The 12,227-nt window shown below is 42.1% G+C and overlaps 1 protein-coding gene across 2 annotated transcripts in view; it reads right to left on the bottom strand.

Moving 5' to 3' along the window:
- Nucleotides 1-11,294, bottom strand: part of LOC135213621 (geranylgeranyl transferase type-2 subunit beta-like) — a 131,156-nt gene extending 119,862 nt beyond the window's left edge. The window contains exon 1 of one of the 2 annotated variants that reach the window (XM_064247648.1): nt 11,142-11,294. In XM_064247648.1, coding sequence (XP_064103718.1) covers nt 11,142-11,162 — 21 coding nt within the window. In that variant the 5' untranslated portion in view covers nt 11,163-11,294. Of the gene's footprint in view, nt 1-9,789; nt 9,934-11,141 lie in introns of those variants that run through there. The other variant, XM_064247649.1, reaches the window with a different exon arrangement.
- Between the last annotated feature and the right edge of the window lie 933 nt (nt 11,295-12,227).

Here is a 12,227-nt window from a genome sequence, read left to right as displayed (position 1 = left end):
TATTGGAGTTCCTTCCTTGTTCCAAAGGACCTTATGAGGTCTCTCAGATCTAGATTATTTGTAATATCTAAACCTCTATGTCTAAATACTGAGTCCAAACATACTCCGATACCCTTTAATCGTCTGAGTTGACAATCCTATTTCCTTCTTAAATATAAAAGGAAGTCGGCAATTTGGGTCACAGAGGTACTGGATGAAGAAATCTTCCGACTCTTGCACCACTTACGAAAGATTTCCCACTTCGCCTGGTACACCTTAATAGTAGAGGCTCTTCTAGCTCGGCCACCGCTCTGGCCGCCTCTCTAGGAAAAAAAACCCCCTCGCTCTGACAAGTCTTTCGATAGTCTGACGCAGTCAGACCCAGAGCGAGGGTGTTCTTGTGGTACCTGTTGAAGTGAGGCTGTTTGAGTAGATCTACTCTTGCTGGAAGTGTCCTTGGCACATCTATTGTCCATTCCAGTACCTCTGTGAACCAATCTCGGGCCGGCCAGTAGGGAGCTATGAGAGTCATTCTTGTCCCTTGACTCTCCCTGAATTTCTTCAAAACCTTTCCTAATATCTTGAACGGGGGAGGAAAGGCGTACACGTCTAGCCCCGTCCAATCTAGAGAAAGGCGTCTACTGTGACTGCTTGACGGTCTGGGACTGGAGAGAATAAGTCGTCAATCTCTTTGTCATTGCTGTCGCAACAAGTCCACCACTGGGCGACCCCATAATTTCCACAGACTCTGGCATACTTCTAGATGAAGAGTCCATTCTGTTGATAGAAGTTGACCTTCCCTGCTCAACAGGTCCGCTCTCACATTCTTTTCTCCCCTTGAATGAATCTGGTGAGAAGGGTTACGTTTTCCTTCTCTGCCCAAAGAAGGATCTCCTCTGCCAACTTGCAAAGAGAGATTGAATGTGTCCCTCCTTGTTTGCGGATGTACGCCAGAGCTGTGGTATTGTCCGCGTTGACTTGCACCACCTTGTTGCGAATCACCGCGTTGAACTCTTTCAAAGCCAAGAAAATCGCCATCAGTCCTTCCTGTTTATATGCCAAGCCGCTTCCTCTTGCTCCAACGACCTGAAACTTCTTGATGTCGAGAGTCGCTCCCAGCCTGCGTCCGACACGTCTGAGAACAATACATGGTCTGGGTTCTTTTGCTGGAGCGACGCTCCCTTCGCTAACTTACCCCGGAGTTAGCCACCACCGCAATTCCTCTTTGATCTTGTGAGGAATTCGAAACAGGAAGGAATCTGGTTGCGATTTTCTTGGCCAGACTTGGTTCAAAAAATATTTAGTAGGGGTCTCATGTGAAGCCTTCCTAGAGAAACGAACCGTTCCAGGGACGAGAGGGTCCCCAGTAAGCTCATCCACTCTCGTGCCGAACATTGTTCTTTCTCTAGAAAGGCTTGAACTTTCCGGATGCACCGCTCTTGTCTGTTGGGAGACAGAAAAGCCCGAAAAGTCACTGAGGAGATCAGAATCCCCAAATAAACTAGCTCCTGATTGGGGGTCATATTCGACTTTTCTAAGTTCACCATCAGCCCTAACTCTTCGTTAATGTTAACGTCCATTTCTAAGTCCTCCAGACATTGCTTCCCTTGATTGGGCTCTTATGAGCTCGTCCAGGTATAGAGACACTCTTATTCCTAGAATGTGTAGCCACTTCGCCACGCTTGCCATCACTCTTGTAAAAACTTGTGGGGCTGTGCACAGTCCAAAGCAGAGGGCTTTGAACTGAAAGACCTGTTCTGGATCACAAATCTCAGGTACTTCCTGGATCCTGCATGAATTGGGATATGAAAATATGCGTCTTGAAGGTCCAGGGTAACCATCCAGTCCCCTGGACGTACCGCTGCCAGTACTGAATCGGTCGTCTCCATCGTAAATTTTGTTTTCTCCACAAATAAGTTGAGTTGACTTACGTCCAGTACTGGTCCCCATACCCCCCGAGGGATTTCGCTACTAAAAACAGCCGGTTGTAAAATCCCGGAGATAAGTGATCCAGAAACAGGTTCTATTGCTCCTTTCTTGAGCATAGAAACAATACTTGTTCTTGTAGTGCTTCTTGTTTCCCTGGATCGCTGTAGTGAGCTCCAAGCTCTCTTGGCGATGTCGCAAGAGGTGTCTCTTCAGAAAAGGGATTTTGTAACCTTCTTTGGCCACCTTGACGACCCAAGGATCTGCTCCCTTTTTTCTTGCCAAATCTCCCAAAACTTCTGGAGTCTGGCACCTACTGATGTCTGAAGGACTTGTTGTTCATTGTTTACTACTGGGTTTCGAACCCCTCTTGGACGGAGCTCTTCTTGCTCTGAAGGAAGACGAGAAAAGGACTTGCCTCGAAAGGGCTGACTAGCTTGTTTCTTGATTCCTTAGGCGTCTTCTTAACCAACCTTGTTGGGTAAAATTTTCTTTACCGAAGAAGTTAACAGATCCTGCGTCGCCTTCTGAGTTAGGAAAGCGAAATATCCTTGATAATATCCGCCGGAAATAACTGATCCGAAAGTGGGGAATAAACCAATTCGGATTTCTGGGCGTTAGAAACGCCTTAGCAGCAAAAGAGCATAGGAGTGACCTCTTCTTTAAAACTCCTGCGGTGAAAAGAGATGCTAACTCATTCACGCCATCCCTTAAGGCTTTGTCCATGCAGGACATAATACTGCTTGGGAGTTGAGAAGCCGTTGATTCATTATTTTCCACTGTTCGTCCCAGAGCCCCCAAGGACCAATCAAGAAAATTGAAAACGTCGAAAGTCCGGAAAAATCCCTTTCAAGAGATGATCTAACTCGATGGAGACCACCACACTTTAGCCGAATTCAAAGCATGTCTGCGGGAACTGTCAACAATGTTTGGACAAATCCCCCTGGGAGGAGGCAGGAACTCCCAGGCCGAGATTTTCCCCCGTCGCATACCAAATTCCGGACTTCGATGCCAATTTGGCTGGAGGGAAAGAGAACACAGTCTTGCCCGCTTCTTCCTCTTTTCCTTCAAACCACGTATCAATTCTTTGAAGAGCCTTCTTAGCCGTAATCGAAAAAACTTCATCTTCAAAAACGAGGACTTCTTCGGAGTTTTATTCTTGGAGAATTGAGAAAGGGGTGATGTCGGAGCTGCAGGCTGAAAATCCCCTTCAAAAGGGAAAGAAGGCACTTCGTTAATTTCTTGTAGTCTGAAGAAGGTGCTTCACCATCTTTTTCTTCCTCAGACTCTAAGTCTTCTATCTCCTCTTCTGCCGAAGACACATCCTGTAAACAAGGTCTTGCTGCAGAAAATCTTCTCCCACCTCGCGGGAAGAAGCCGGCTCCTGCCGCCTGCGTCCTGCGTCCTTCTGAGCTCCGAGGTTGCGTCCTGCGTCCTGTTCCGGAAGCTTGCGTCCTGCGTCCTGCTCCGGTAACTTGCGTCCTGCTTCCTGTTCTCGTAACTTGCGTCCTGCGTCCTGCTCCCGTAACTTGCGTACTACCCGAGACTCCGAAGCGTGATGAGAAGGAGGCAAACCATCATGCGTCCTTTTAGATGACTTGACGGGGAGAGATGCGTCCTTACGCCTCAATAGGGAGGGGTGGTTTGCCGACGTTCCCCACGATCTTTAACTAAATCGGCTAACCTTCCTTGCATCTCTTCAAGGAAGTTCCTAGTCTCTGTTTCCTGGCGGGCAAGTCTGAGCAAGCGGAGAACGACGACGAGAAGGATCATTAAAACAAGAAATTCGATCCTGAGCTCTACGATAAGGAGAAGATACCGGAGAGACTGCTCCGGATTCAGAAGGAGGGCTCCTATCCGAGAAACCGCCGTATACATGAGGTCTTGCGTCTTGTCTTGACTTAAAGGATCTCCTCCTTTTTAAACGGAACCACCTCTTCCTCATCACTAGAAGAGAAAATCTCGGGACTACTCCACCGCTCTTGAGGGTCATGCTCATCTTGAGAAGACGTAGGTCTATGCGTCCTCTTCAGAGGACGCGGAAAACTTCCGCATAACGTCCAATACTTGCCTGACGCAGAACTATCTGTAGAGGAAAAACACTTCCCAGTGTCGCCTTTTCTATGACGCACTGCTGCAGCCTGGGACGCAAACAGGACTGCCTGAAGGGACGACTGATCGTAAGGGAACCCTCTCGCCTCCCTTCGACTGTCGACATGCCTTCTCCCTTGGGTCTGGGAGCTTGGCAGAGGCCTAGGTCTAGGAGCACGAGTGAGGACATCAGCCGCCCCCTCCACTACACTGACACTCTCAAAAGTACCCACTTTGTCTGTAAGACGCTGAATCTGATCGCCCATTGACGCAAGGGCGGCAAACACTTTCACATAATTAGTATCCTCAGAAACAGCAGCAGGCGCAGGAGAGACCTGAGGAGAAGGATTAAACAACTTCTACTTGGAAGAAGGGGGAGAAATAACAGAAGTATTCAAGGCCTTACTAGAAGATCCTGACCTCTCACTCCGAGACAACGATCTTCTTACTCTATCCTTTTCTAGTCTCTCAACATATGTTCGTGAAAGTCTTTTCCCTCCTTCTCATTTAAACTTTACACTCATTACATCTATTATCCCAAGTACACAAAACCTCTCTACACTTCTTACATACTGTGAGGGTCTACCGAGGCTTTCGGCAGTCTCACCTTGCACCCTTCTTTCATACACACTCGAAATACTACATCAGAATCAGACATTATAAGAACTTCCAATCGCGATTAGCCAATCCAACTTTCCAATACGATACCCAATAAACCATCCAAGTACAGCGAAAGTCAGCTAACGAGTTCGAATTCTAGCAGGGAAACCAACAACGATGTTGCCGGTTCAGTGGCAGAAAAAAATCTGAGGAAAATGGGAATGATTCCGAGCACCAGCACCACGGGGAGCAGCTGGGTGGCGATCACCTGAACTACCAGTGATCTAGCGGTTGCCGCGAGTTTTGAAAATTCTGCCAGTGCGAACAGAGAATATAGCTATATATACCTGCCAGGTAAGTGTCATACATGAAAATGTTGATTCCTGCTAGGTGTAGCCACTTTGCCAGAGGGGCAAGGACTCTCCAAACCCCCAATGGTTTGGGGACTAAACATATACGGTTGTAAAATCCCTTCGAATTGACGTCTTGTACTATTTTTACTGCTCCCTTCTTGAGAAGAGAATAGACCTCTTTTGATGGGGCAGTATATTTCTCCGAGTCTTTGGAGTAAGCTCCAAAGTTGATCGGAGAGGAAACTAATGGGGGTTTTTCCTTGAAGGGGATGGAATACCCTTCTTTGATGACTTGCTGAACCCAAGGTTCGGCCTTCTTTTCTGCCCATTTGGTCCAAAAATCCTGTGGTCTGGTTCCCACTTTAGCATGAAGGACTGGATCCTCACTTACAAGAAAAGGTCTTGGCTGTTGATTTCTTTGCTGGTGTTCGTACCGACCAATTGTTAGTCAGAGGTCATGACTGGAACCTGCTTCTGCTCCCCTAAAGGGATGCTGCTGCAGAGGTGATACCGTTCTAGAAGAGAATGATGTTGAAGGAGCAAGAAATGTTTCCTTGGTCCTCTTAAAAGAAGCGGCTAGATCCCTGGGTACTTTTCTGCTGAAGTCCCCCTGGGAGGAGGCAGAAACTCCCAAAGAAGGAGCCTCCCAAGTAACATATAAAAGATATCTCCTCTTCGACAACCAAGAAGGAGGAGCACAAAAAACCACCTTTCCTGCATCTCTCTTCTCTGTGAGCTATGTCTCAATGCGAGCCAGGGCTTTCCTCGATGAAGAGGACAGGACCATACTAGTCAATCTAGAGTCTTCAACAAGTTGTCTCATCATAAAGGCTGATCCCGGGGATGTGGGTGTAGCTGGCAAGAAGAAATCCAAGGTACTACTACTGCAGAATTGAAGAAGAAATTTTGAAGAAATTCCAAGATACTGTCCAGGCAACGACTGATCGCATCCAAGGAAGAATCCTGAAACTCAGGTGGAACGGAGTGACGTCTAGATTGTAAGACCGAACCTCTGGTAGAAGTTGGCGCCGATTGTAGAGATGATGACTACGCTCGTGCAGGAGAGCACTCAAACACTACACTCTTTGATCCTCCTGAGCGCTTGGATACACTAGAACGCGCAGGTTCCAATAAGCACTTTGATCCTTTGGATCCAACTGAACACTTGGATCCATAAGATCCCACTGTATGCTTTAATCCCTTAGGATACACTGACACCATGGATCCCTCGAAGTCCGCCACTGAACACTTAACACCATTGGATCCTGATGTGATGGAGTTGGAAGCCCGTACAAGTATTGTCAACCGGCGATCCAACACTGAAACTTCAAGGGAACAATAGGAAAGATGCCAAAAAGCTACGCGAAGGTTTAAGACTATGATCCTGATCCTTAGAACCCTTGCAAGGAGGTAGAGAATGGCCATTTGACACTGGAAAAGACATTTTCAGTGGTCTAGAATCATCCTTAAATCGTCTGTAACATCCTCCACTAACATCTGAATCCAACTCAGTGGACGATAGAATGGGAATAATAAGTTGGATGGCTTTCCAATGGTCATCCTCAGAGCCCTGGGATCCTTGCACCACAGACTCAGATGAGGGGGCAACTACCCATGGACAAACCCCACCGAGCCTCTTAGGATCTCCGGTTTGCCTCCTCCCAGGTTCAGGGAAGTTTGACAGGGACCTTCGTCCGGAAGCATCGACAGGACAGATAGACACCTCCTCCAATCACTAGCACCTTGATCACGAATTCCCAATCTGGGCGACAGAATTCACAAGCAAATTAAATTTACGATCAAACCTAATCTCTAAACAGACAATGGTATTGGGATCAGAAGGTTGGGAGCTAGGCAAGGGAGAATTAGGAAATGCCAGAAGACTGTTGATCGGTGAGAAAGCAGTAACAGGAGTCGAAAGAACAGGAATAGAAGGAGAATTCTGACTAGATCCTTTAGTTTCGGCTCTAGCAGCCGCCCTTCTAAGTCTATTCTTCTCTAGTTTCTCTTAATAAATAGTCAAAGTCTTCCACTTTCCCTGATCCCAGTCTTTACATTCGCCGCATGAAAGAATGGAAGAAAAAGTCTGACCCCCTATATGACTACAAATGGTATAAGAGTCATAATTAATGGAAGTCAGTCTTGTGTTACAGCTCTTGCTGCAAAACCGGGCACTAGAAGCACTAGCTTCAGACATATTCACAAAAGAAAGACAGTAAGCAAACTAAATTAGCAAAATTGCTACCAAATTCAAGAATATATCACCAAATCCTGTGGGAACCACAACCATCCAGTGAAAGAAAGGAAGATCAAAGCAACCTACCAAGCAAGCGACTCATCGCTGCATGGCAGAAAACGAATGCCGGTCTTAGTTGTGTTGTACCTATACTTCCCCAGAAAGTGGACAGAGCTTGTTACCTTCGCTAAAGAAAAGAATCGTTACCGCAAATTTCGTTGTAAACTGCCGCAAAGTAGAAACTATGGCTATGTAGTTACTTGGTAAGTTACTTATAGGAAATCTGGTTAATGACATTGTTAGCCAAGCTCTGTAAAACCACCGTTATCCAATGCAGCCGATAAGCATGGAATGCCTGTATTTTGTCTTGGTTTACTTTGGGGGGAATAAACACAGGCTATCAGCCTAGCCTAAGTTAGCTCCTAAATATATCAAATGAATATTTACCTTATATATAACCCAGACTCAGTCCAAAGTAAGTTGAGGCTATCTGTATCTAGGATAATCTAAATATAGTACTGGTTAAAGGTGATGCCTAGTGATTTTATAGACTTTCATAGTCATTAAATGTCAGCCCTAAAATACTATATGTATATCTATTTCTTCTTGAAATGAAAAAATATTTTTAATTAAAAAAAGAATGCTGCAATCTGTTTTGAAAGAATTAAATTTATTACACATAAAAATTATAAAGAAATATATAAAGTTGGTTAAGCAAAAAATAGTTTCCTAACATTATTATATTACATATTATTTATTCATTTTAATACTTTAACCATAGAAAAACTATTAGGAAAATATAAAAGATAACACATCCACTAACTTCAAACAGAGAGAGTGGCAATCGAAAGTGACAAGCTGAGAGGCCAGCTGTATGTATGGTTCAACCAGCTGACCTTCAAAGAAAATCTTTCTTATACTTTTATTACAGAAATCTTTGTACATTTTTAAACAAAAAATTATTTGATCTACAGTTCTTTAGTTAACTTATAAAATGATGGTTTATGCTCAAACATTTATCTCTATAAGTTACACGTATTCTTGATGTAAAAACTTTTCTCCAAGGCCAAGGAATATTAATTTTCTTTATTTGTTAAAAAACATTCCATTCCCCATTCCTGCATTAACAATCAATACAAAAAACAAAAAAAACACACATGTAGCTATCCATACATTCTTACACTTCAAGTTATCTTATAAATCAATAACATACCAAAAAAAGAAACCACAATGACGTTGATTAAAATGACATTCTTTGTCAGGTAAAAGGTCTAGGCTATGCACTGATTATGCCTTGACCTTAACACTAAAAACTAGTATTTAAATGAAAACAAGCCTCAAATTACTGTGCTTTGAGTTGAACAAAGATAATGACGGTCTTTATGAAAAAAAAAACTTCAATATTTATCTAATTTCACAGAGGTTACAAATTAAAATGATGCATACGACTTATCTAATAGAGGTACTTTTATATAAGAGAAATATCCTTACCTAACTCCTATGAATTCACGAAATTAGACTATTGACATGTATGAAACTGGAAATAAAAAGAAAAACCATCAGAGTTTTTAGTTTTCTGTAAACAAAAACTATTGAGATGGCTTTGTCTGTCCACCTGCACTTTTTCTGTCCACACTTTTTTTTGTCGGCTCTCAGATCTTAAAAACAACTGAGGCTAGAGGGCTACAAATTGGTATTTTGATCAACCACCCTCCAATCATCAAGCATACATAACTGCAACCCTCTAGCCTCGGTAGTTTTTATTTGATTCAAGGTTAAATTTATCCATTAGTATCGTGCATCTGGCAATACTAGTAGCTTTATTAGATACCTAAGTTGTATGCATCATTAGTATACCTAATTTGTAACCTCTGTGACATTAGATAGAGTAAAAAACCGCATGGTACAGGGGTGGACCATGTACGATCAATGTGTACAACCCCCAAAAAAGTACATTACAACGTGTCCTGACATTGAGATGGGCATCAGACGCGACTTGTTGTTGGTGAGAAACGGAGCTAAAGACCTCTACTCCGGTGTCAGGACGCATTATAATGTACTTTTCTTGGGGTTGTACACATTGATCGTACATGGTCCACCCCTGTACCATGCGGTTTTTTACCCTACAGCACTAGGATATAGTATAGGTAATGTACAGAAAACTTGTTACTTGGCATCCACATGGCACTAAAATTCTGGGATTCCAGACCTAAAGCAAGATGTTGTATCACTTTTGTGCAGAAGGCCAAATACAGGCCTTTGCTGGGGCTTGCAGAACCCTACCTGCAGAATGCCTACCCTAACCTACTACCTAGGTATGCATCATAGGTATTACCTACTTAGTATTCCAAAGTTTCAAAATTGTGCATTACAAACAAAAACCAATAATCATCTGACTATGAACACGGCCCAGCTAACTTCATCGGTTTTCAAATCAAAACCCACTGAGAATAAGTTAGGTAGCTAGGTATAGCCTAGGTATACCCTAGGCTAACCAAAGTAGGCTTCCTTTGGCATGGGTTAGTCTGGGCAGAGAAAACAAATCTGAATCCTCTAGAATACAAAATATGAACAAGATGATTACGAATTACATTTGAACCTTACCATAGTTTGTAAGGTATAGGTTGACGACCACGGCGATACCTAGTAAACAAACGGCGTTCAAGTATGACTGTACTCTGTTCCAAAGTCTTGGAGAATGTTTCGGGAAGAAGAATACACGTTTTTTTTCTTCTATTTCTTTATTTGTATTTTTTTCCAAAACATATTCGATAAAAAAAAATTATATAAAACTGCTGGATTGATAGATATCCGTTATTAGGTTCAAATCTAATTTCTGGGAATATTACATAATTTGACTGTCACGATCAGCTGATTTGGACATTTACCTCACCTTTATGAGCCAACAGAGAGTCTTTTAATCAGGTTTAGAGAGAAAACTATCATCTGAACCTAACAGACTGACAAGAAGAAGCATTTACAGAATATATATTCTGTGATTCCTCCTGGAAAAAAGTTTTATGCATTTTGATACTCAGGTGCATATACCCAGTTTATATATATATATATATATTATATATATATATATATATATATATATATATATATATATATATATGGGGAGGGTAATTTTTCTCAAAACTGGACCTTTTTTTCTATAAATTTCACTGCTCTATATATATCATATATCTATATATAGTATAATTAATATATATATATATATATATATTATATATAATATGGGGCGGGTAATTTTTCTCAAAACTGGACCTTTTTTTCTATAAATTTCATTGCTTATATATAGGTATATGCAAGATGAGATACTTTAAAATGTTATTCTAGTTATATTAAGAAGAAAAACTGGTTATGTGGTCTATGCGCTTCTACCCGATTATAGATGTTATTCAAAGTACTGACCTTGGTTAACACAAAATATGGGCTTCCAAAAAAAAAATTTTGTGGTGGGACCATGGGGGGGTGGGGGGGTGGGGGGGGGGGGGGCGACTGGCGTTAGTACGACCCCCTCCCTCGGTAAAAACCTGATACTAGAAAAAACTATATACTATAGCCAATTCACTTAAGGTAGATTCTTGGATGAGCCCTATGCTTACGAGACATTTGTTTGCCGACCGTTGATTGGCTGGAAACGGGAGGTAGGCAGTTCCCAGCCAATCAGTGGCCGCCAAACAAACGTCTCGCAGGCATAGGGCTCACCCAAGAATCTATCTTAAGTGAACCTGCTATAATTCCTCAGTATCCTCTAAGGAATTTCTGGATGTTATGACCCCTTCATCACTGCCGGTGTTTCCTTATCAATCTGACACTTTCCAGATTCCCTTCTTTCTCCCAAAAGAAATTCTAGACATGTCTGGGTTGCTCATATTTCCTTTATTTGTCTTTCCTCGTGAAGCTGCACGGAGCCTTGATATTTCACTAAATACATGGCGTTTACTTACGGCTGGAGATCGTTTCAACATTGCTTTATAGTTCACGTAGCCTTTTCTGCAGATAGTTTTAAACGTTATCCTAGAAAACCGTTACCCTGTGGAGGCCTGTCCACACTAGGAAACATTGTTTGCATGTTTGCAAACAGTTTGCAAACCATGTTTCCTGTTCAAACCTTAGTTGTCGTCAGGATGCATGTCGGTGCAGTAGCTTCTGTATTCTACTTGGCTATTTTAGAATGCATTCGAGGAGGGATAAGAGATAGAAGAGGAGATGGGTGAGGAAGTTTTTAGAAAAAAAAAAAGAGCGGCATGCAGACTGGCTCTGGCGGAATTGAATATATATATATATATATATATATATATATATATATATATATATATATATATATATATATATAATATATTGTAGGACATGTGTATATAGACATATATGCATGTGTATATACTATATTCAAGCTTGTACCGAGGTTGGGGGGATGGTCGAACGACCCCACAAAAAATTTCTGGAATTCCATATTTTCTGTAACTATACCCTTTTCATTCAACTGTAATTACACAGCAATAAATAACAATCTTTTGTTTATTTTGGCAAGTCTTTTATATAAAATTTTTTATTAAACATTAACACCATTCTTTACTAGTAGGAAATGCAAGTGATAATAGGAATATGATACAGATCAACATATACCTATATATGCATTGACATTTATAGAGGAAAAGTTCCAGTTTTGGGAAAATCGACCCCCCACCCCCTTAAAAAACTCTGTGTTCGGCCTGCATGTACACATACAAACACAAACATTTTTTCCATTCTGAATGGGAAACAAATGTGAGGTAAAAAGTGTTTGCAAACTTTGTTGCTAAACATTTCCTTGTGTGGACAGGCCCTTAGACTTGAGCTTGTTTTTTGTATGTAGGCTACCTAATGGTTATGTGCACAAGAGCCAACCAATTTGATTAGTGTTTCATCCACTTCTATCTTTGATAGCTAGAATTATTTGTCATTCATTGACCAACATAGCCAAGCGGTATAGGTGCTTGTATATGGTTTGTCTCTATAGTCGAGTGCTGTCGGTGCACCACAGGTTCCAAGAT

This window comes from Macrobrachium nipponense, chromosome 43 (assembly GCF_015104395.2).
Source record: "Macrobrachium nipponense isolate FS-2020 chromosome 43, ASM1510439v2, whole genome shotgun sequence".
Classification (NCBI taxonomy): domain Eukaryota; kingdom Metazoa; phylum Arthropoda; class Malacostraca; order Decapoda; family Palaemonidae; genus Macrobrachium; species Macrobrachium nipponense.
This window is presented reverse-complemented; position numbering and strand designations above follow the sequence as displayed.